General features: G+C 42.0%; 2 protein-coding genes and 1 long non-coding RNA gene across 8 annotated transcripts in view; 2 read left to right on the top strand and 1 right to left on the bottom strand.

Moving 5' to 3' along the window:
* Window positions 1-8,961, top strand: part of LOC129862482 (myocyte-specific enhancer factor 2A-like) — a 125,844-nt gene extending 116,883 nt beyond the window's left edge. For 3 of the 5 annotated variants that reach the window (XM_055934200.1, XM_055934199.1, XM_055934203.1), the window contains 4 exons: window positions 504-527; window positions 3,291-3,414; window positions 3,574-3,697; window positions 3,898-8,961. In XM_055934200.1, coding sequence (XP_055790175.1) covers window positions 504-527; window positions 3,291-3,414; window positions 3,574-3,697; window positions 3,898-4,252 — 627 coding nt within the window. In that variant the 3' untranslated portion in view covers window positions 4,253-8,961. The remainder of the gene's footprint in view (window positions 1-503; window positions 528-3,290; window positions 3,415-3,573; window positions 3,698-3,897) is intronic. The other 2 variants (XM_055934202.1, XM_055934201.1) reach the window with 1 other exon arrangement.
* A 7,397-nt stretch (window positions 8,962-16,358) lies between these two features.
* Window positions 16,359-18,016, bottom strand: LOC129862481 (uncharacterized). 2 transcript variants are annotated; one of them, XR_008760772.1, is made up of 2 exons: window positions 16,963-18,016; window positions 16,359-16,698 (listed from the first exon to the last, which is right to left on the bottom strand). It is a non-coding gene; the product is annotated as an uncharacterized LOC129862481 (long non-coding RNA). The 2 variants fall into 2 exon arrangements; XR_008760773.1 differs by having other exon boundaries at window positions 17,753-18,016.
* Window positions 18,017-25,506: 7,490 nt separating this feature from the next.
* The window catches only part of LOC129862480 (multiple C2 and transmembrane domain-containing protein 2-like), a 40,864-nt gene continuing 40,252 nt past the window's right edge, over window positions 25,507-26,118 (top strand). Inside the window, exon 1 of the mRNA XM_055934197.1 lies at window positions 25,507-25,634. The gene's annotated coding sequence lies outside the window, so the exon portion shown is untranslated. The remainder of the gene's footprint in view (window positions 25,635-26,118) is intronic.

The raw sequence follows: 26,118 nt of genomic DNA, 5'->3' as shown, positions 1-26,118 counted from the left end.
TAGATGGATGCATGAGAGGTTAAGCACTTATTCAATGTGAGTCCAAGTCATTAAGTGTGTTTGCTGACTTAAACCATTCTTGCTAGAGTGTCTTTAATAATTGACTCTAAAGTTGACCCATTTTGGTTTTACACCAGTAACCTTCTGAGTAGCAAATAGTTATGGGTTCAAAAACGATAGGTCTTACTCTGAAATGGTCACAAACCCAAACTAAAGTGTTATAACATGGTCATTTAGTAGGCACTTTTATCCAAAGCATTGTACAGTATTGCCTTTGACAAAGACATTGCACTTGACAAAGAAGGTTTTGCAAGGTAACATGAATAGCAGAGGACAGAGTGAATATTTAAGTCTAGAGGGCAGGCACGTCTAGATGACTTTTACTCGTGGAATACAATCAGGCAATTAGGACTTTGGTTTTCAACATCAAAAGGGTGACTGTAGAAGCCATCCTGACCTTCTCTTGTAACCCTGCCTCTCTTCTTCTCTTCTGTTGAGAGCAGTCGGAGGAGGAGGAAATAGATTTGGTGAGTTTTGAGAAAAATGGCTGAATGAACACACTTTCAATTTCATCGTAACAACAACAAGAGGCAAACAGATCAGTAATAACATGTTCAGGAGTGAAGGCTGTTCTTGAACTGTAGATTTGAATACCTTGAGTTTATTGAATTTATTTGATTGAATGGATTTTCTTTTTATAAAGACTAAATTGAGAATTGAAGAACAGCGTCAGTGTTTCACTGCATGTTATGAACCTGGCAAGATGCCTCAACCTGTCTAATGTCCTGTGCCCCACAACACCGCCACTCCATGTGCACCGCCACTCCCATGTGTTGTTCAGGGAATGCTTGAATGTTTCTGTTTGTTTGTGAGTGAGCACACGATGCACACATTCACTAGAACTGTTAGACAGATCATTATCACTCCTGCGTCTTGTTACTTCAAGAAAGTAGTTTGGATACACATCGTTACATACAGGGGAAGTGGGAAGTTTACATACATTTAGGTTGGAGTCATTAAAACTCGTTTTTCAACCACTCCACAAATGCCTTGTTAACAAACTACGTTTACATACACTAAGTTGACTGTGCCTTTAAACAGCTTGGAAAATTCCAGAAAATGATCATAGCTTTAGAAGCTTCTTGACATCATTTGAGTCAATTGGAGGTGTACCTGTGGATGTATTTCAAGATCTACCTTCAAACTCAGTGCCTCTTTGCTTGACATCATGGGAAAATCAAAAGATATCAGCCAAGACCTCAGAAAAAAATTGTAGACCTCCACAAGTCTGGTTCATCCTTGGGAGCGATTTCTAAACGCCTGAAGGTACCACGTTCATCTGTACAAACAATAGTACGCTAGTATAAACACCATGGGACCACGCAGCCGTCATAACGCTCAGGAAGGAGACACGTTCTGTCTCCTAGAGATGAACGTACTTTGGTGTGAAAAGTGCAAATCAATCCCAGAACAACAGCAAAGGACCTTGTGAGGATGCTGGAGGAAACAGGTACAAAAGTATCTATATCCACAGTGAAACGAGTCCTATATCGACATAACCTGAAAGGCTGCTCAGCAATGAAGAAGCCACTGCTCCAAAACCACCATAAAAAAGTCAGACTACGGTTTGCAACTGCACATGGGGACAAAGATCGTACTTTTTGGAGAAATGTCTTCTGGTCTGATGAAACAAAAATAGAGCTGTTTGGCCATAATGACCATCATTATGTTTGGAGGAGAAAGGGGGATGCTTGCAAGCTGAAGAACACCATCCCAACCTAGGATTAAATGTCAGGAATTGTGAAAAACTGAGTTTAAATGTATTGGTCTAAGGTGTATGTAAACTTCTGACTTCAACAGTATAATTGTTTTAAACAAAAGGTTTTGTAATATGTATAAAACTACAAAGTAATTTCCAAAGAACAGATTTCAAATCTGGGATTGTTCTTCATGGGGAGGGGCAGATTACTTCATTGTGGATTATGTAATTCTTAGAGAAGCTTGTTTTTGGATGATGTCATCTGGTTGGAGAGAGTAGGAGCAGCGGATATTTCCAAGGAAGTTATCAAACTGTCATGATGCAATATTGCCTCAAATGAAACCCTCAACTGCACCATATTACAAATTGCCATACCAGAGCTGCTCAGATCACAGAGTAATCATATGATATGACATGCTGTATGTGTTTCCTAGATCGATGCAGTAAAAGGTGTCTCTTGATGATATTCCCACCCAGATCACAAACAGTCCTGCAGCTCATGCTAACTCTGCCATTTTGCCTCTGTTAGGTGCTAGGAAAATAGTCTCACTTTCACATCAGAACAAACAAGTGTAGCATTAAACATTTATATTAGTGGGTACATAATGAACAGAATACTATATTCTCAGAAGATTTGACTAAAGCATCCATAGATCTATAAATGACCCAACATTAGACCAAGTGAGTTTGTGGTCCTAATGAGTGCCTACCATGATTGGCATTCTCAGAGTTTGTGTGATCCTGTTGCTGCTCCATGAAGCCACTGTGTTTTGTGACTGTGTGCTTGGGACAGCATGCAGCCACTGCACCCATGATTGCATTTTTTTAGGAGATATGTAGAAGCTACTATATGTTATAAAAAATGAAGGACCTGTCTCTCTTTCTGGCAGTAGTAGTAAGACATCTGTTTTTTTTTAGACATCTTTGGTAGTCAATGAATTGACCATTTTCTTTATTCACAGTCTATAAACAATTTGAGTGCTGAAGAGCATTTACATTAGCTTGTAAGGAAATCGGAATACAACAACGAGTGCATGTCAGCACAAAATCCCACTATTGTGTATGTATGGTAAATGTATGTATGGTAAAACGGTATTCCTGTTTCTGATGATCCATAAACTGTTTACAGATTTACCCACAGACAACATTCAATCTATCAATATTGGACAAAAACAGTATTTAAGTCTTTATGGGATATAGTTTTTTTCTTATAACACATATTGTCAAACAGTCATCATATAATACAAACACGGCTCAATACGTTATCTGGATTGTGACATGAAGCTACAGTGCCACCTCTTGGTGGGAAGTAGTATTGCAACACATTTTTCATTGCTAAGTTATTATAGTCTTATCATATTATGACTTTAAAAAAAATGCTGTCCAGCTAATATATACACAACATATCTGTAACATGTTTTTAGCTATATCAATTTACCATCTTGCACTTTGGGTTCACCACAGTAAGCCTTTACAGCACCCTACAGGGTTGTTTTGTTCATTAAATCTGTTTTCTTTGTACTGTTTACAGAACACCCACAGGATAAGCAGCTCCCAGTCCCAGCTACTGGCCACCCCAGTAGTGTCTGTCACCACACCCAGTCTGCCCCCCCAAGGCCTGGTCTACTCAGGCATGCCCACCGGCTACAACACCGGTGAGTCTACCACTCTGTCCCCTGCCACGGCTGCCTCGGCGCTGCCTGTCTGGCTGTTACTGATTGGTCTGGTCTCCTGTGGTGAGAGGTGCTGCTGCAGTAGCAGTGGGAGGGGGAGTGTGTGTAACTCACTGTTCTCTGGTGCTGTTGTTGTTGCAGAGTACTCCCTGAGCAGTGCAGAGATCTCCTCCCTACAGGGCTTCGGCTCTCCAGGGCTCTCTTTGGGCTCCATGTCGGCATGGCAACAACATCAACTGGGCCAGGCAGCTCTCAGCTCTTTGGTGTGAGTAACACACTAGCAAACACACACACAAACACATAGACACCCACACATTAATAGAATATTCAGTGCACACATTATATACACGTTCAAAGTACATAGCTTGGACTCTTTCAAATGTCAATTTTCCAACCACCACTCCAAGCACCTGATCTATGTTACTATCCAAATGGCCACTGACCCCGTGCTGTTCCTCTCTACAGGGGTGGTGGTCACCTACCTCAGGGCTCCAACCTCTCTATCAACACCAGCCAGAACATCAACATCAAGTCAGAGCCCATCTCCCCACCGCGGGAGCGCGTCACCTCCTCTGGCTTCCCCCAACAGCAGCAGCAGCAGCATCAGCAGCAGCAGGCGTCCAGCCGGCAGGACCTGGGCCGCTCGCCAGTGGACAGCCTCAGCTCCTCCTGCAGCTCGTACGATGGCAGCGACCGCGAAGACCACCGGCCGGACTTCCACTCCTCGTCCATGGGGCTGGGCAGACCCCCAGCCGGCACCGAGGACAACAGGGAGAGCCCCTCTGTCAAGCGCATGCGCATGGATACCTGGGTGACATAGAGTCACTCAGTCAGGCCTCCAGTCACCAGCTAGTCAGACGGAGGGAGGGAGAGGGTAGACTTGGGGGAGAGATGGATGGGGTAGGAAAGGTCCTTATAGTTATCATTATAATATTATTATTTAACTCCATTTCATTTTGTAAGAAGGAGAATGGCAAATAAATTAAATACAGCTCACATTAATAAGAAAACCATTCAAGTAGTTGGACTGAATTATGTACACAAACAGATGTTATCAGGTACTGGGTGCGAATTAGATGTTTGCAGGAGTCTGATGTTCAAAGACAAAAAATAAGAAAAAAATGAATCTAGATTATTGTAGTCACTGGTCTAGTCTGGCACTTGTAGTTGCTGTTTTTGCTGTTGTGGTTGCAAGTTACAAACAATCCAAAAAGTCAGAGTGTTGCCTGCTGGCTGAGGGCCCCTGCTTGTGGCGTCCACTGTTAGAGCTCATGTTTCACTACATGGTGTAACCTCATACGACTTTAATCTCATACAACTTCGTCTCAATTTGTCTCTTCTATTAACTTATTAAATCAATAGATGTGAAATCAAATTTTAAAACAATTTCGATCTCCGAGACTAAAAAGAGTTGTTTTTCATTTGAAAGATGTTTCCCTTGTGTGGTTTTAGACAGGAAAAGCTATCCTGTATGGGAAGGACATGGCTCAAAGTCATGTGTTTAGTTCTAAAATAAATAGGAAAAAGTATATTGCAATAATAACATAAATTTTATAATCTGATATATGGGACATTAACATTATGGGAAATTGTCCAGTTGAACTGGTAACATGGTAATAGCAAGAAATCTTCTCATTGCTCCAACAATTCATTGGTAATGTAAGCCAAAGCTGTACTGTACGTTTCTTTCTGTTATTTTGTAGCTATGGTTTCCTAGCAATTCTCTCAAAAACAATTGTTAATTTTAGTTTTGTTTTTACTGTGCTTTGTTACAAACATTATAAAGACATGCTAGCCAGATCTTGAATCAATATCTCAAGCCATGAACACTTGTGTTCTGTTTGTTAAATTAAACATTTGAGCCAAACACTTTCTTTTGTTATGTAAATATCAACTTTAATATATATATATATATATCACCTTGGTGTAAGTACGTATGTATTGTACCATCACCAGATTCAAGAAAAAGGTATATTTTTGTGGATTACTGCCATGTTTACAGGGCGAGATCCTTATTAAGTAGATTATTCACTGGTTAACATTTACTATTTTGTTAATTATACTGTACTTTCTTCAAAATTGAATTACTACCGTTATAATCAAAGTGGTTTTCTTTCCAGAGAGTAGTTTTGGGTTGTTTTCCCTTTAATAGTGGTGAATGTCTGTCCTTAACAAATTGTAATAACAGTGATGTAAGGTTAAAGTTCCACTATATCTTATGTTGTGAAGGATAATCTCAACGCTGAGGAAAATATGGTTTAGGGTTAGGCTATTTGCCTGTAGCTGCTGAATACACTGCCAACTTTCAAAACCAAGGTCCCATCTCAGCATTGAAAAACCCTCCGTTGTGATTGTGCTTTGCTCGATTGAAAGACATGCCATTTCATGAACCATGCCAATAAACCTATTTGGGTCGCTCCACGAAAAGAGTGCCTTTTGCGTCACTTTGATATTTGAAGTAGAAATTGTGCACCAATATTGCATTTTAAAAGCCTGTTATGTTATATTAAGTGCACTTTAATATACACTGAGTGTACAAGACATTAAGAACACCTTCCTAATATTGAGTTGCACCCCCCCTCCCCTTTCGCCCTCAGAACTGCCTCAATTTGCGGGGCATGGACTCCAGAGGGATGCTGGCCCATGTTGATTCCAATGCTTCCCACATTTGTGTCAAGTTGGTTGGATGTCCTTTGGGTGGTGGACCATTCTTGATACACACAGAACACTGTTGAGCGTGAAAAACCCAGCAGAGTTGCAGTTCTTGACACAAACCAGTGCGCCTGGCACCTACTACCATACCCCGTTTAAAGGCACTTAAATATTTTGTCTTACCCATTCACCATCTGAATGGCAATGATACACAATCCACGCCTCAATTGTCTCAAGGCTTAAAAATCATTCTTTAATAACATGTCTCCTCCCCTTCATCTACACTGATTGAAGTGGATTTAACAAGTGACATCAATAAGGGATCATATCTTTCACCTGTATTAAGCTGGTCAGTCTGTCACGGAAAGCGTTTTGTACACTAATATACTTTTTAATATGAATAAAGGCTTTCTAAAGTGCCCAAAATCCCGTGTCACTTCAAGGAAGATTTTAACCCACTTAATTGCAAAATCTCTCCAAGTTTCACCATCATTGTAAAGCCCTAGTTATTTTGTTGCTTTGACAAAGTCATTTCTGGAGATTATTTATTTCATGTGATAATGATTCATTTACATCTGTCCCTCATTTTAAGGTCAACCCAGTTACGTGAACTGAACTCTCGTTTTAATATGGTGAAACTATTCCTTTTTAAATATATATTTTTTCAAAATAAATATTGAACATCTAATGGTCAAATCATACAGTAAAAGCAGGTGAGCTGGTTATACTCTTTTTGGCAATTTTCTGGTGTTTTGTGGTGGAAAACTGAGTGGGTTGAGCATTAATACGTCAACCTTGTTACTCATAGATACACAGGCTTTTTTTATGTGTGAAGCTTGTATTCAATTGCCACTCTCTGTTGCACACAACAAGCTTCCATTCCCCCTGTCATAAGGGGATTTATGGCTGATTCGTTTTTTGTTTTATTCAGATTTTTCAGGGTTGCTGCAGCACCCTCAGCACCCATACTTCCCACACTTCATTTTTTTTATTTAGCCTCTTGAGATGGGAAAACTAGTTTCTGAAGTTGAACATATGCTCTTTATAACAGAATGTAAAAAGTAGGTGGAATCAAAAAAAAATGTATACCAAGTTAATACTTCTCAAAAGGCACCGAATTGGTGGAACGACCCATTTATGATTAATTAAATGATCCATTGATGGATCACTCTCTGGTGAAATTGTTCACACTTATGAGTAAATTAAGTTGCAAACATTGTAAATAGCATAGCCTAAATGTAATCCTCAGTCATGATTATTTATAAAATTAATCCGTTTTATAAATTGGCACAGCAAAATACCCTATGTTTGAGGCCCATCACTAGTAGGAAATGAACAACCCTGAAATCATGATCCCATAAGAAGGGTGTAGTACTGGTGAGTGGCAGCAGCCATTTTCTGTTTCACTGTTGTATATTTGCCTGTGTGTGCATATCAGACCATGCAAGCATGTACGTCATTGTCTGTTACATGTGGCCTTGGCTTGCATTATACCCCATCCCCACAGTGGTAAAGTGTCAGATAATTCAGCAGCTAATACATACTAGAGACAATGCAACAGAATAGACTTGATCCGACACTGCTGGATTGCACACATTTGTATGAGAAGTTTGCTGTACAAAAGGAGTATCTCTTTACATTTGCTATATTTTCCCTTGTGTGTTTCTCCTCCACACCTGTCTCCACCCCTTCATTTGATCCATAGCAGTTGGCAATATGCCAATAGTGATCTATGCAGTTTCCAACTCATACTCTGACCAGATGCGGACCCTTAAAAAACGTCACTTAAAGGGTCCAATCTACTATTAAATGTTATTGCATGTCCCATATAGTCAGGGAGCTGGATAGCCAGTTGCACATAAAGTTTTATCAATGTCTACCCTTTTGAACAAGTTATTTTAGACATGCATAAGAAGCACAGCATAACTTATTTAATATCCATTTGAACACGTCAGGTTACAGAACAGCAATAATACCATTACACTATTCTAACAAGACTTTAGCAGTCTTTTTTTCATAGCTTCATTACAAATGACATGCACACTTAAGCACTTGATAGGATATCAGGGAATTTTTCTAGCTTCACTCTTTATATGCACGGTTAGAAAATAGCCTTATCCCAAAGAATTACTCATGTTATAAATCAAGAAAAGCCTCACATAGCTCCAAACTAACGCCGCTACAGCTAAAGCAGCTGACATACATTACAGAACATAGAGACTGGTTAGTCTTTCCCACTCTGCCCTCCCCTGAAATAAGATTCACACAAGGAATGTATAGAGGACGTAAAGTGATACACTTGCTCTTTTGGTCTATGTGCTGTGTAAAAACCTGCACAACTATTGAATGTGAAAGAACAGGATTATAGGAGACAACGGAACTTTGTTGAAAGAGCTTTCTTCACTTTGCTGTGCAAGAGTACACTGCTTTGCTGTATGGCTTTTATAAACAGAACTATGTATTTGGTAATTGTTTGTAGTTAATAGTTCACTTCAAGAAGCTGTTTGCGGTTTGGATGCTCAAACCGTTTGGCGGCACAAGCTGGACTTTGTTGCCATGAATGAAACAAAATCAAGAGAGAATTTTAAGTTAATCTGCATTTTATTTCCCTTTAATGTGTTGTTTTATCTTCATTATACAATAAATATTCTAGTGAACTTTTTATTGAATGACTAAGATACCATGCTAGAGATTGTTGTAAAAATGTGTATTCTCCATTCACTAAAGTAAAACTATTGGCTTCTACTGTCTATTTTAGGTTCTCTCACTTATTCTGTAAATTAAGTGAACAACTTTCTTACCTAGATTTTGTCCACCTGTGATGTCCCAAACAATAGAGACTGTCAGCATTATTAAACACCTCAATGTATGCTCAAACACTAACTCCATGTGCCTTCATAAGGGAGTGATGGAGAGGAGTGTCATAATTATTCGCATGCATCATTTTATATAGATCAGCCCAAGTTGGCTCTCATAATACATAAGTGCAGTAAGTGCATTTTGAAACTGAATTGTTCACATTGCTATTACTGATTTAGTAAAACTTTCACTGATATTGTGGGAAAACCATGATGTAGACAGGCCAGAATGTTGAACTAGTGTGGAAGAGTGCAGTAACAATACTTACCAGCAGGTGGTGTAAAAACAATCTATTCACATCCATATCTAACACTGGAACTCCTGCATAGCCTGACCATATTCATTCCATTTATTTACCACCATGAATATGCTAACATTATTACTACCAGTAAATAGTGGACCCTACTGTCAGGGGTGTGTGAATCATGAGTCAGATGGAATCAGGTGCAAAATGCTGTTTATTTACAGGTTTTGCGCTAGAAGGTGAGCTGCATCCATGAGTAGGCCTATTTACCAAATGTTTACGAACTCTGTCATAGGATGTAGACTAAAATAACTGACAATAGGCCTAAACTAAATAGCCAATAACTGAAGCTATGACTGGCTTCTGCAGATCGCCTCCAAACAGTGGCGGTGTATGGGTAAATATCAGTTGGGAAGCCAAGCCAAGTCAGTAAAAAAGCCAAAATTACAACCTGTTGTGATAATTGTGTTGTTTGCTTTATAACTAATTTCTTCATACGCCACCGTGATATACAATAAGGCAGAGACAACAAAAACACTACAGTCACACAGTGGCGATATAAATTCAACTACACATACGTTGGTTTCATCACGAAGTCCACAAAGTAAATATTGCATGTAACAAACTGTTATGACCTGCAGCATGGTCAACTACTGATTTAGAACCCCGGGGTTACCGCAATAAGCCGAAAGATAACATCAGCACTGCCTCAGCTATTCCAGCACCATTTCAAGTTAAACATTTAAATCATCATATCAACAAGGCTATATGCTTTGCTTAATACAGTGAAAACAAACTTGGAGATACCTGAAACAATTTAGTCAAATCAATGTTGCTAAATATCATGCGGCTGTCCACGGTATTGAATTCTCTCTCTCTCTCTGTGTGTGTGTGTGTGTGTGTGAGTGAGTAAAAACGATTTTTGGGACTCAACCTACTTGTAGACTAGTTAGTTGAACGCCAATGCCTTCCTCCTCTCTTTCATGTTGGCAAAACAGTATATGGCTCTTTTTTACATTTATTTTATTTATTTCACCTTTATTTAACCAGGTAGGCTAGTTGAGAACAAGTTCTCATTTACAACTGTGACCTGGCCAAGATAAAGCAAAGCAGTTATACCAAAACAACAACACAGAGTTACACATAAACAAACGTACAGTCAATAACACAACAGAAAGATCTATGTACAGTGTGTGCAAATGTAGAAGAAGGGAGGAGGGCAATAAATAGGCCATAGAGGTGAAATAATTACAATTTAGCATTAGCAAGTAGAGATACTGCGGTGCAAAAGAGCAAGAGGGTAAGTAATAATATGGGGATGGTGTAGTTGGGTGTGCTATTTACAGATTGGCTGTGTACAGGTACAGTGATCGGTAAGCTGCTCTGACAGCTGATGCTTAAAGTTAGAGAGGGAGACATAAGACTCCAGCTTCAATGATTTTTGCAATTCGTTCCAGTCATTGGCAGCAGAGAACTGGAAGGAAAAGCGGCCAAAGGAAGTGTTGGCTTTGGCTCTGTCATACAGTATGCTTTTAGTTTTTGTTGTCATAGGCTGAAATGCTTGCTAGCCTAACTTCCTAACATGAGCAACAATGAATCAGTTAAGTTAGCTTGCTACATTGAACAAAAATATAAAATGCAGCATGCAACAATTTCAAAGATTTTATTGAGTTACAGTTCATTTAAGGAAATCAGTCAATTGAAATAAATTAATTGGGCCCTATTCTATGGATTTCACATGACTGGGAATACAGACATGCATCTGTTGGTCACAGATACTTAAAAAAAGGTAGGGGCGTGGTTAAAAAACCAGTCAGTATCTGGTCTGACCACCGTTTGCCTCATGCAGCGCGACACATCTCCTTCACATAGAGTTGATCAGGCTGTTGATTGTGGAATGTTGTCCCACTCCTCTTCAATGGCTGTGCGAAGTTGCTGGATATTGCTGGGAACTATAACACGCTGTCGTACACGTTGATCCAAAACATCCCAAACATGCTCAATGGGTGACATTTCTGGTGAGTATCCAGGCCATGGAAGAACTGGGACAATTTCAGCTTCCAGGAATTGTCTACAGATCCTTGCAAAATGGGGCTGTGCATTATCATGTTGAAACATGAGGTGATGGCGGCGGATGAATGGCACGACAATGGGCCTCAGGATCTCGTCACGGTATCTCTGTGCATTCAAATTGCCATCGATAAAATGCAATTGTGGTTGTTGTCTGCAGTTTATGCCTGTCCATACCATAATCCCACCATGGGACACTTTGTTCACAGCGTTGACATCAGCAAACCGCTCGCCCGCACGACACCATTTGCCCGCTACAGTTGAAACTGGGATTCATCCGTAAAGAGCACACTTCTCCAGCGTGCCAGTGGCCATCGAAGGTGAGCATTTGCCTACTGAAGTTGGGTTACATCGCCAAACTGCAGTCAGGTCAATACCCTGGTAAGGACGACGAGCACGCAGCTTCCCTGAGACGGTTTCTGACCGTTTGTGCAGAAATTCTGCAAACCCATAGTTTCATCAGCTGTCTGGGTGGCTGGCCTCAGACGATCCCGCAGGTGAAGAAGCCGGATGTGGAAGTCCTGGGCTGGCATTGATACACGTGGTCTGCGGTTGTGAGGCTGGTTGGACGTACTGCCAAATTCTCTAAAACTACGTAGAGAAATGAACATTAAATTACCTGGTCACAGCTCTGGTGGACATTCCTGCAGTCAGCATGCCAAATGCACGCTCCCTCAACTTGAGACATCTGTGGCATTGTGTTGTGTGACAAAACTGCACATTTTAGAGTGGCCTTTTATTGTCCCTATCACAAGGTGCACCTGTGTAATGATCATGCTGTTTAATCAGCTTCTTGATATGCCACACCTGTCAGGTGGATGTATTATCTTGGCAAAGCTTTTTGTTCGTATGAAACATTTCCTTGATATTTTACTTCAGCTCATGAAACATGGGACCAACACTTTACATGTTGCGTTTATATTTTTGTTCAGTACAGGAAATGTGAGCATAGTCTATATCTAAGTCAAAACCACAAGTCCAAATCCCCATCTCCATCCATGGCTTAGGAAAAGGACGATTTAGAAGCTAGCTTCTGCAGGACAACAACATAAGTAGACCAGAAACAGACACGTTTTTCTGAGAATTACATTTAGCGTTGGATGTGATTTGATTGGTTGGAAGCCAAATCCAAACTGGCCTCCCCTTTGAGGGGGCGTTTTGCTGTGCCAGGACAACCCACAGTTGCGCTCAGCTCAATACTGATTGACAAATTTTTTCATACTTTTTTTTATCAAGGGAGGCCAAATGCTTTCTGGCATCAATCAATCAAATGCTACAGCGGCAACATGTCATACTCTTTTGGTTCAGATAGCGTCAGAAACATGGGCTACACATACTGAGACAGAGGGACACTGTTTCCCTCATTCGGGTGATTTCTCCGGTGAGATTCAGCCACTTGCAAATTGAAGGGAAATTATGAAAACAGAGAGACGAAATATACATTATTTTATCATTGACATTTTTTATTGGTCAAATATTTGGAGAAGCCTGGCTTCCCTTGGCATCCATGAATACACACCACTGACTCCAAACTAGGCATAGCGCCTAACTGAACAGGAATTTAATCTATAATCATTACTTCTCAAAAGCCAATATACCAATAACAAATACATTATACATTTCACAATAACTGGTCATAGCCTACAATCACAAATATTCAATGGATAAAGATATTAGGCAAACAACCCTCAGCATAGAACACAGCGCTCACCTGCTGGATATCTATCTAAGGTGACCAGGGTATGCTTTCCAAATCCCTCTCAGTCCACAAACAATCTGCAGTAGTGCAAAACTTGAGTAGGCTGCAGGTTTTTGATACAACGTAACTTTAAACTCTGATAAACAATGCTAATAATCGACATTTCTTTGCGTCTCATTGTGTGATAACCGGGGGCATATCTATCAACAGGAATATGTGCTGGTAATCGCATAATAAACGGGGGCATATCTATCAACAGGAATATGTGCTGGTAATCGCAAACCCACTGCACTTCACTCATGTTTGCGCAGATCAAGTGTGCACATATTTGCGCATTCTTGCAAGAATTGGAACATTTTCTTGCTGGCGCTCGCTTTGCCTTCCTTGTTTTTCTTACACATAATAACTTTGGACATGTGTGCGTTCCTATCAAAGTAAGTTCCTTATTTTCTGTATATTGTGTTGTCGTTTCTAGTGTAGTCGCATACAGTATGTATGCATGTATGTATGGAGCATAATGTATTTACAGTTTTCAAGTAGTTGTGCCAAATAATGCATTCCGATTATTGCATCTATTGTAATGGACACCTATGATGTGTGTAAAATACTTTTGAAGGTTGTACTGATGATAATGATATTTGCCAGCTATGTGTGGCACCATGTTTGATGACATTATATGTACAATGCATTCTGGGTGTCACGTAATCTGTCAGACCAAAGATGTTTTAATGAGGTGAAGGAATGGTTCACTCATCTTTTGGGTAAACTTCTGGAAGTGAATGAAGGGAAGTGGATGATCGTAGACTACACACCCCCTTCAACATGCATACAAGCTACCCATCCTCAGATTTCTTTCGATTTCTAGAAAGTGTTGTACGCAAATATTTCGATCAATGGTGAGCTCACCTGTGATGTGACTAATTATGTATAGTAATTGCTATTAGCTAAATCATATTGTAGTTTCTGTCAGCTGAGAGTTATAAAAATATGACCGCTTGTGTTAAGTCAATCTTTCCTCAGTTAGCGCTAGGACAAACGTAGCCTACATTTTCCGGGTTTGGATGATTGTGTTATGCTGTAGCTACTTCTGTGAATGTCTTTACATTGCATCCCAAAAATAAACTGGTCAGTCTGGACATAACTTAGTAAGGACCGTGTTTGTGCAAAATGTTTCTGTGAAAAAAAAAAGTGTGACCAGCTCAAATGCTGATTGTTGCGTCAATCGGACGTTCTAATCAAGCCTTCTAATCACACCGGTGTGATCATACACAACAGGGACCACTATAGAACGATCACACCCGTTTGTTGGTACTTTCACGCTCCAAATATCTCTAAAGGTTGCCCCAGCCTGAGTTGATTTATGCAAGTGATGTCAGAATGCACTCACTGTTACAAAATGTGATTGTTATGCAACAGGACAGTTAGCCTACAGATAATTAGCAGGCAGGGCAGGTTATGTTTCAACCTGTAAATTTAGAATTATTTTCTAACATGTTTTATTTTCTAACAACAGTTTGAATTGAGGTGTGTTCCGCCTCCTCATTAATTCACATAGAAGTATCCCATTTCGCTGTTGCAGACAATTTATGTTTGAGGCATTACTGAGTCGGACAAACTTGTCTCTTCAAGGAGAGCCCAAGCACTTTCCCAGTGTTTCCGTAGATCAAGTATGCAGACATTTCCGTAGTCTTGCACAAACGTTTTCCCCCTGATACATTTTCTGGCTTGCGCTCGCATTGCCTTCATTATTATTTTCCTAACAAATAATAACAATAATAATGTGTGTGTTCCTATCAAAGTACGTGCCTTATTTTCTGTATATCATGTTGTTGTTTCTACTGTAGCATACAGCATGTATGCATGGGAGCATTATGTATTTACAGTTTTATTCACATTTTCATTTAGTATGGTATGTGAATGCACCAATTTGTAAGTCGCTCTGGATAAGAGCGTCTGCTAAATGACTTAAATGTAAATGTATGTTACCCTTATGATCACTCGGCTAAGCATGCCCCTCCTTAATGTCAATATGCCTTGTCCATTGCTGTTCTGGTTAGTGTTTATTGGCCGCCATTGTAAATAAGAATTTGATTTTAACTGACTTGCCTAGTTAAATAAAGGTTGAATTAATAAAGGTTGCTTTTGGGAACACTGGCTGAAACCAAAGCGCTGTGATGGACAGCTGAGATGGTGCGATATCACCATAACAGGACTGGGGGGAACTAAGGGGCCTGTGAGGGAAAGTTAGGTTGAGAGGAAGGGAGCAGATTGGGCTTTTTTACAACATAGTTTAGTCTAAATAAATATCCTTGGATGATCATCATTCGATGCGTGGATTTATGGGATCCAGTGGCAGACGCTGCGCCCGCTTGTTAAAACAAGCAACACCAGTTACACCACTCCTGTCTCACTAGCATTTTCAAATACCAACCAAGGTAGGTCTGTAAACATTGAAACAAAGGTAGGGCCCGACCCAAGCCTAATACCGCCCAAGTAAAAAATAAATGTTAGTTTATTTGATCTCTATGCAGGCGAATACCCAACACATTACAATAAGGTTCAATTAGTAAGGGTTTAATTACGCTATTAACGATTATTTAATCATATGTAAATAAACAGTTATATTGCGTCAAAATAGTGCAAAAACTGGTCAGTTTGCCAAAAACAGAGACAATATTTACCTAGTTATTAACAATTTATAAATGCACGTACAAATGCTTATAAGATTAACCCTTATGTATCATCATGCGACCTTAATTTCAATAGCTGCACATTGAAACAATTATTTTCACTTTTAGGTGTGATGAATTGGTGCTGTCCCAGGAACAGGAAAGATTGGTTTTCATGTGTCTTGATCCACCTTTGAAACCCTGGCCAAATGTACATCCGGAACATTATTCAATCATCATTCCAACCATATTACCTCTTACCAGATATTTTCAACACACTTACCACTTCTCTATGACAGTCCAAGTATGGTGAAGTCTCTGATGTGAAATGGTAACTGTAATACCTTTGGTTGGTGAAACAGTGGAGGAGTTATCCTCTCACAACGTTGAATGTTTTGTTCTTCATACCCACCATTCGTATTTTTTTTTAAACATTTGACATTTTATTCATTTAGCAGACACTCTCATGAATGTAGTGATAATACCGCCTATAAGTATGTCTAAGCTCTGAGTGAACTCTCAAATCATTTATAAATGATTTACCATCATGTAAACATGTAAACTGTACAGTATACCTTATTTTAAAGTGGCAGACCTATGAACATTAACAAATGAGTTACCAACATTTATAACTGCTGAAAAATATACCTTAAAAAGTGGAAACCTTCTGCCTACTTATTAACGAGTTGCAAACATTTATAGCATACACTCTCCTCAAACATGTACTACATAGTAAGAACAAAATGTAATTTAATAGAAAGATACATTGGGGAAACAATTTTAATCGCAGTGACTCAAATCTGTAGCCTATCATTGGTATAGTGAGTAGCCTAGCTAATTTAAATAAACAGGGGGTGTCTTTTTCTACCCTTTTTAACATTAATGTTACAAGTCAGAATATAAAATGTCAACAGATTAACGATTTAAAATAAAACAGCGGGTCTCATGGTCTCCTTCTGTGTCTCCATCTTTTTCTTTCTTGTTAAGTGTAACAGTATAACTTTAAACTGTCCCCTCGCTAGCCATTTCACATCCGTTACATAAGCATTTTCCCATCCTGGAGTCTGAGGGATCTGTGGGAGAGAAAAGGAATTTATGACAATTTAGCACAGACACTCCAGCTACACAACTCTAGTATCATCATTATCATGATTTATACCATTTAGGCTTAGCTACTTATGTTATCCACTGCTAGTTAATAATAATAACAATAATAATAGCTAGCTTTCGTTACTAGTGTTCAACATTACTTGCGAACACTAATAGCTAACGTTAGCTATCACAGATTAAAGGGGTTTGCTAGTTATCACAATTTTGCTTATACAGTAGTACTGTACCTGGGGCTAGAAGGTCAAGGGTTCGAGACCTACTCCCTGCTGTTTCATTACACTGGTGTCAGAAGTGATCGGACCTTGCATCCACGACAGTGCGTGTGCTTGGCCGGTGAGCGCGTTCCTGTAAGACGTAGAGTCGCGAGGACGCGCTCTTTGAAAGGAGGGAGTAGTGTAACGACCCTGGGTTTATAAACACGGAAATCGACTCTGTCGCACGAGCATGCTTTTGTGGCAGTCGATAGCGGGCCGGACCTCGGGCTAGAATGTCGAGGGTTTGAAACCTGCTCCCTGCTGTTTCATTACAGTACGTTATTCTTAAAAATGGAACCACTAGTTTTCTGACAAAGGATGCTAACTAGCTAACTTGTCAGCTACCTACCTAGACAAAGCTACCTGAGTTTAAAGGTTAGATAACTAGCTAGCTAGCATACTAATCCAAAAACGCCAGCTAAACACATGGAAATTCTGTCATGTTGATGTTGGCTTTCTAGCTGGCACCTAACGTTTGCTAGCTAGCAAAGCTAACTAGCCATCACACTAGCTAACTATATCATGCTAAATATGAACTCGTGCTAAATCCTCTAGCATCATTTCTATATTCAAAAATACATTTTAGGCTTTACCTAATGCTAGCTAGCTAACGTTTCCTAGTAGGAAGGGGGACTAGCAAACGTTAGCTAGCTAGCAACTTAGCTATTTGACAGAGTGCTAAATCCTCCAGCAGAACTCTGTATCCGAAGGTGAAACAAATTGTTTCGAGAATTTACCCTCTCGCCTCTGTCAACATCTGTACCTTGTGAACAACGTTTATTTTGCTCAGTCTCTTCTGTCTGGCGCTTGCACACATTTCATAGCAATGTCCATCCTGATTCTTCACGACACACTGTCACGTGAACATTCTGGGCATGTTCCAGGTCGTCTGTATTTCAAGCGCGTTTCACAGATGGGCAGATTTCACAAAATCGTGGACATTTCTCAGAACCCAGCGAACCACACTAATAATATGGAATGAGTTATTCAGACGAGTCCTTCATTCCTGGAATAAATCAGTGTACAAATGTATCATCAGGGTTTCAAACATGGGGCAAGACACATCATGGGAGTTGACCATTGGTCTGAAAACCGACCATTTCTGGGACAGAGCAACAATGCATCACACCCAAAGTGAGAAAATAACTATTGTTTAACTGTGCAGCCATTGAAAATAACGTTGCATGATGATACACAAGCGTTCAATATTATGCTAATTTGTAAGTGCCTTTAAAATGGTTAATTGCTGGAGGTAAATAGTGGCTCACTATTTGGCAAGCATTGACCAATTTGTTATAACCCATTCATTAATGGTTTATAATGCATTTACAAATTATTAATAACAGTTAATAACAGTTTGTTCTGAAACTATTAAAATGGAATACTGCCTGGGGTCTTGAATAATTTAGATTTAGCCAGAACTGTGATCATCTTTTTTATATGATTAATGCCTCATTCCATCTCATGCATGTGAGCAGTGTTATAGCCTGCACAAACAAGCAGTCGGCCTATCCTTGATCCTATGGATTTGCCAAGGTGGAATGAGAGCTTGCAGATACAAATATTAGCAGCAACTTCACTTTCCAATAGATCTATGTGTAACAGTATAACTTTAGTACGTCCCCTCGCCCCGACCTCGGGCACGAACCAGGGACCCTCTGCTCACATCAACAACAGTCACCCACGAAGCGTCGTTACCCATCGCTCCACAAAAGCCGCGGCCCTTGCAGAGCAAGGGGCAACACTACATCTAGGTTTCAGAGCAAGTGACGTAACTGTTTGAAACGCTACTAGCCGCTAACTAGCTAGCTATTTCACATCCGTTACACTCACCCCCCTTTCAACCTCCTCCTTTTCCGCAGCAACCAGTGATCCGGGTCAACAGCATCAATGTAACAGTATAACTTTTAACCGTCCCCTCGCCCCGACACGGGCGCGAACCAGGGACCCCCTGCACACATCAACAACGGTAGCCCACGAAGCATCGTTACCCATCGCTCCACAAAAGCCGCGGCCCTTGCAGAGCAAGGTGCAACACTACTTCTAGGTTTCAGAGCAAGTGACGTAACTGATTGAAACGCTACTAGCGCGTACCCGCTAACTAGCTAGCCATTTCACATCCGTTACATATGGCAATGCAGAAAGAAACTCCCAATGAGGGCATTTTATCCCCTTGAATGGACCAACGCCACTTGAAAGCGCCGTGTTACTGTCTATCTTTCAGGGGTCTTACATAGCCCAAGATGTACTCTTAAGGAGCCTAATGTTACTGTACCCTTATTCCTTAATAAGGTACAAGGATATTATGTTATTTTCAGAGGCCAGCCAAATACTCCATCTAAATGTTTGCGAAGCAGTTCTAGAAACATAAAGCCCTTTACTTTCATATAACATCAAAATAATTTCACAAATGCAAAATACACACTTACTGTACACTGTTTTAACTAGCTTCATCATAGTTGCAGCCTACAGTATTTTTCAGTGACAACATGTTTCTTCTGTTACACACAGGTGTTCGGAGCATGCTAGATAGCTAATTAGCACAGGTGGTCCCTCTGTCTTCCGTAAACACGCGCTGTAACATGGAGATCTAGCTAACTTACCGTAACCTCATAAAGGTGTGTATTAATTTAACATCTATTTTTATGTTTCTTGCTGATAAAAGACAAGGTCCTTATGCTTCCAAAACCGTACCGCAAGCGATGCGTGTTAATGTTTAGACCGAGCGTCTGGCCTCTTAAACAAAACTCCCCTGTACATAAGATGCCTTCGTTCAATGACTCTTATGTGTAATGTAAGGGAACTGAGAGTCATGATCACAGGCTAGGATCTACAAATATCTGTCCTCTGACAGCTTTTGAGCTACAGATTTGTAACAGGCTAATGCGATTCTTCATTACCCGTTACAGGATAGGTACTTTTGGTGTAGCACAGAGTCCAACATTAACTTGCTGATATTATCTTTGTTCTCGATTCGGCCAAACATCTAAAATGTCCGTGTCCAGTTGCAAGTGGTTCTATTGAATTTAGAAAATGCTCTGTTATTAAAATAATGACATATTTTTCTCCATTAAGTAATCCAACAATGTGTACACCGCCATCTTGGCTATTTAAACCCACTAGAGTATATGCATGAACTGGTGTGTCAATCTAAGTAACAAAATAAAAAAAAATCCAATCAAAATCCATCAATTTAAGCTAGAGATATATTTTTTGCCATTGGCTGCGTCTCAATCCACAACATCAGCATATGGCAGCCTTCCGCATTAGCAGTGGAAGGTGGCCAAGCTACAACAGTGTTTGTCAGACCATGAGACATCCCGAAAATTGGTCTTCTCAAAGAAAACGTCTGTACCGTCCAAAATGTATGGCCTACAAACCACTCTGTGGAAAAATGAACATGATGAACATGATGGTGGTCTCCTTTTTGCTATACGACCCCCACAAGCCCCAGTGGTCTGAAGTTGGTACCGTCGATGTGCCAACTTCTGTTTGTAGCGTCCAAACCGTTTGGGCTACACTGTGGAAAGGGGAGATTCTCACGAAGATGATGGTGTTCTCCGTTTTGCTCTAGGTGTAACAGCATTCCTCCTCCTCTTCATCTTCGGAAGAGGAGGAGTATTGAGGGAACCAAGGCGCAGCGTAGTGAAAAGACATATTTTATTAACGAAACACGAACTTGATTAAACTAACAAAAACAACAAACGGTGTAGACAGACCTAGACGACATACTTACATAAAACAAGGAAAACGCACGAATAGGAGACATAGGCTACACAAACCGAACAAACCGTAAACAGTCCCGCGTGGTGAAACAGACACAGACACGGAAGACAATCACCCACAACGAACACTGTGACAACGCCTACCTAAATATGACTCTCAATTAGAGGAACGCCAAACACCTGCCTCTAATTAAGAGCCATACCAGGCAACCCAAAAACCAACACAGAAACAGAAAACATAGAATGCCCACCCAACCTCACGTCCTGACCAACTAACACACATAACAAACTAACAGAAATAGGTCAGGAACGTGACATAACCCCCCCCCCATAAGGTGCGAACTCCGGGCGCACCAGCACAAAGTCTAGGGGAGGGTCTGGGTGGGCATCTGACCACGGTGGTGGCTCAGGCTCCGGGCGAGGTCCCCACCCCACCATAGTCAATCCCAGCCTCCATCTACCCCTAAAAATGTCCACCCATATCTTACCCCCACAAAATCCTCTTAGTAACATCCATGACAGGGACAGCACCGGGACAGAGGGATAAATCAAGACAGTGGGATAGCACAAGACAGAGGGATAGATCAGAATATAGAGGTAGATCAGGATAGAGAGGGAGATAATGATAGAGGGGCAACTCCGGACTGAAAGGCAGCTTCGGACAGAGAGACAGCTCTGGACTGAGGGGCAGTTCTGGGTATATAGCCGTTTCTGGCTGAAGGGCAGCTCATGGCTGACTGACGAATCTGGACGCTCATGGCAGGCTGACGGCTCTCGACGCTCATGGCTGGCTGACGGCTCTCGACGCTCATGGCTGGCTGACGGCTCTCGACGCTCATGGCTGGCTGACGGCTCTCGACGCTCATGGCTGGCTGACGGCTCTCGACGCTCATGGCTGGCTGACGGCTCTCGACGCTCATGGCTGGCTGACGGCTCTCGACGCTCATGGCTGGCTGACGGCTCTCGACGCTCATGGCTGGCTGACGGCTCTCGACGCTCATGGCTGGCTGACGGCTCTCGACGCTCATGGCTGGCTGACGGCTCTCGACGCTCATGGCTGGCTGACGGCTCTCGACGCTCATGGCTGGCTGACGGCTCTCGACGCTCATGGCTGGCTGACGGCTCTCGACGCTCATGGCTGGCTGACGGCTCTCGACGCTCATGGCTGGCTGACGGCTCTCGACGCTCATGGCTGGCTGACGGCTCTCGACGCTCATGGCTGGCTGACGGCTCTCGACGCTCATGGCAGGCTGACGGCTCTCGACGCTCATGGCAGGCTGACGGCTCTCGACGCTCATGGCAAGCTGACGGCTCTGGCTGCTCATGGCTCGCTGGCGGCTCTGGCAGATCCTGTCTGGTTGGCGGCTCTGGCAGATCCTGTCTGGTTGGCGGCTCTGGCAGATCCTGTCTGGTTGGCGGCTCTGGCAGATCCTGTCTGGTTGGCGGCTCTGGCGGCTCCTGTCTGGCGGGCGGCTCTAGCGGCTCCTGTCTGGCGGGCGGCTCTAGCGGCTCCTGTCTGGCGGACGGCTCTGTAGGCTCATGGCAGACGGGCGGCTTTGCAGGCTCATGGCAGACGGGCGGCTTTGCAGGCTCATTGCAGACGGATGGCTCAGACGGCGCTGGGGAGACGGATGGCTCAGATGGCGCTGGGGAGACGGATGGCTCAGATGGCGCTGGGGAGACGGATGGCTCTGGCCGGATAAGGCGCACTGTAGACCTGGTGCGTGGTGCCGGAACTGGAGGCACCGGGCTAAGGACACGCACCTTCATACTAGTGCGGGGAGCAGGGACAGGGCACACTGGACTCTCAAAGCCCACTCTATACCTGGTGCGTGGTACCGGCACTGGTGGCACCGGGCTGAGGACAAGCACATCAGGATTAGTAGGGGGAGAAGAAACAGTGTGTACAGGGCTCTGGAGACGCACAGGAGGCTTAGTGCGTGGTGCCGGAACTGGAGGCACCGAACTGGATACACGCACTACAGGGAGAGTGCGTGGAGGAGGAACAGGGCTCAGGAGACGCACTGGTAGCCTAGTGCGTAGTGTAGGCACTGTAGGTACTAGGCTGGGGCGGGGAGGTGGCGCCGGAAATACCGGACCGTGGAGGCGTACTGGCTCTCTTGAGCATTGAGCCTGCCCAACCTTACCTGGTTGAATGCTCCCGGTCGCCCAACCAGTGCGGGGAGGTGGAATAACCCGCACCGGCCTATGTAGGCGAACCGGGGAAACCATGCGTAAGGCAGGTGCCATGTATGCCGGCCCGAGGAGACGCACTGGAGACCAGATGCGTTGAGCCGGCCTCATGACACCTGGCTCAATACCCAATCTAGCCCTACCAGTGCGGGGAGGTGGAATAACCCGCACTGGGCTATGCACTCGTACAGGAGAGACCGTGCGCTCTACTGCGTAACACGGTGTCTGCCCGTACTCCCGCTCTCCACGGTAAGCCTGGGAAGTGGGCAGGTCTCCTACCTGCCCTTGGCCCACTACCTCTTAGCCTCCCCCCCCAATACATTTTTGGGTGTTACTCACAGGCTTTTTGGGCTTCCGTGCAAGACGCGTTCCCTCATAACTCCGGTTCCTCTCTCTCTTTTCCTCCACTCTCCGAGCTGCCTCCAGCTGTTCCCATGGATGGTGATTAACTTTAGCCCATGGTCCTTCTCCGTTAAATATTTGCTCCCAACTCCACAAGTCCTGTATACTTCCCTGTTGCTCAAAATTCCGCTGCTTGGTTCTGGATTTCTGGTGGGTGATTCTGTAACGGCATTCCTCCTCCTCTTCATCTTCGGAAGAGGAGGAGTATTGAGGGAACCAAGGCGCAGCGTAGTGAAAAGACATATTTTATTAACGAAACACGAACTTGATTAAACTAACAAAAACAACAAACGGTGTAGACAGACCTAGACGACGTACTTACATAAAACAAGGAAAACGCACGAATAGGAGACATAGGCTACACAAACCGAACAAACCGTAAACAGTCCCGCGTGGTGAAACAGACACAGACACGGAAGACAATCACCCACAACGAACACTGTGACAACGCCTACCTAAATATGACTCTCAATTAGAGGAACGCCAAACACCTGCCTCTAATTAAGAGCCATACCAGGCAACCCAAAAACCAACACAGAAACAGAAAACATAGAATGCCCACCCAACCTCACGTCCTGACCAACTAACACACATAACAAACTAACAGAAATAGGTCAGGAACGTGACACTAGGACCACTTAAGGTAACCGTAAAACAATTATGGAAGTATGGAGATAGTTTTGTGCCAACCCAAAAAAGGAGTTATATATGTGTAAAAAAAAAAAATATATATATATATGATTTCTTATTTCTCCTAGATATAGGACAGACACTTCAAAACCTTATTCCTTATGATAGGTTTTTTGACGTTTTTTTTTGCCATTTCTGAATGTGTTATTCAATGTGTTTCTATGGGCTATAGTAGTAAAGGCCAAATTCAATATTTTATTATATACCTTTTTTTATTGACAAAAAAGATACCTAAAGGAGTCCTAAAATTCAAAATCAAACAGCTAAATGATTCATTGTATGACCATCTTAAAACAATTTTAGATGTTTGGCCAAATCGAGAACAAAGATGTTGGCCGAAATTTCTCTGTGCTACGCAAAATGTACCTATCCTGTAACGGGTAATGGAAAATTGCATTAGCCCGTTACAAATCTGTAGCTAACAGCTTGCATGTGCTTTGAGGACATGTTTTTGAGGTTCAGTATTATGGGCCAGCTGTGCATGGTGCTGGAATTAGTCCAGTGTGCATGTGTAAAGTAACCTTGCAGGGTTTTGCACTGTTTGAGAAGGAGGGCGACAGGCCACCTGCCACAGGGGCTTGCCCTCTCTGGGTCCCCACTCCTCCCTTTAACTGGTTGCCAAGTTGGGGCTTCTTTCATGTGTGCCTGAGCTCTTTAAGACATTAGCAAATATTGAACAAGGCTTGGTCCAGACTCCCAACGCGTCTGTTGTCACAGAGTCACCTCTGTGCTGCATAGAAAATCAGTGTGTGAACATTGCTAGGCCTGTTGTATTAGCATCCATGTGTGGACAGAAAGCTATTGTTGATTCTCAGCAAACATAAATGCTCACTTTTGATGAGCTTAGGCTAAACCATGTCGCACTGTAAATAACTAGAGATTAATTAAAGAAACGTAGCCTGGCTATGTTCTCTATAGACAAGTGATGCAGTGATTGGATGTAAGAGCTGGAGATCAGTCATGAGTTAACACAGCCTACATTCTTTACTATGCCTCAGACTCCATGCCTCAGAATCCATCATCTGGGATTGTTTGACTAATAAAATAAATATGCACGTTGTTTCTTGTAATACTTATGAACAACAGCAAACTTGAAAATATGACTATTCATGATAAAACAAACACAATGTAAACAAACAAACAAACCAACAATCTGAACAAGCAAGGCTTTCCCGTCTGTCAGCAGCTAGTTAGTATTTTTTGGGAGCATTATCACAGTTACCTACTCTGTTCCTTTGTTATGAAGCACTTCCATAACTTGAGGATTATATTACTTCCCTGACTTTTCTAAATAATATGCTAAGTACAGTAAAGGTATACATTGTGCTATAATCCACCTCTTCAACCTGCTATTAGTGGACAGAAAATATCACTAAGTAATGAAACTCACCTGGTGGGACTGGTGTGGCCTGTTTGGCCCTGCTGTTGCTCTCCACCCAATCATCAAACCTGTCTAGAAGCAAGAGCATGTATTTCTAAGTTCATTTGAAAGGGACTTCCTCATTTTCACCATACTATTGTCTGAGGGCAGTCCACTGACTAGCGCTCTGGAAGTTTCCTGAGACAACAGACTTGGAACATATTTCTATTTCCTCTTTGGAAGGTTGTGGAGCGGCGTTGTAACTGTCTAAGCAAGTATGTGGCTGTTTCATCATATTTAACTATCCAAATTCTGAGGCTGTTATATTATGATGGTTTGTTAACCAATCTCTATAGAATAGGCTTACAATGATTTTAGTTTTCTATGTCTGATGTGGGCCTCTCATAGATTGTGGTAATATTGCCTAGGCCCAGGTAAAGAACATTTGTTTTTGAGAGAGTGAGAGGGGGAGAGGAGAGGGATGAGGTCAGATTATAATGGCCTATTTGGATGTCTCTTATTGACATTGAATTTCTTAATCTTAAAGGTCCAGTGCAGCTGTTTTTATCTCAATATCAAATTTATGGGTAACAATTTAAATACCTTACTGTGATTGTTTTCATTGAAAATTGTGAAAAAGAAACAAATAGTTTCTTAGCAAGCAGCAAGAACAAACCACTCTTACACTTAAATGATCATAATTTTCAACATTTCACAGTATTATTCCGTACGTTTGTTTATGTGTAACTCTGTGTTGTT

This window comes from Salvelinus fontinalis, chromosome 9 (assembly GCF_029448725.1).
Source record: "Salvelinus fontinalis isolate EN_2023a chromosome 9, ASM2944872v1, whole genome shotgun sequence".
NCBI classification, from domain to species: Eukaryota; Metazoa; Chordata; class Actinopteri; order Salmoniformes; family Salmonidae; genus Salvelinus; species Salvelinus fontinalis.
Note: the sequence above shows the minus strand (reverse complement) of the source record. Positions and strands in the feature narration are given on the sequence as shown.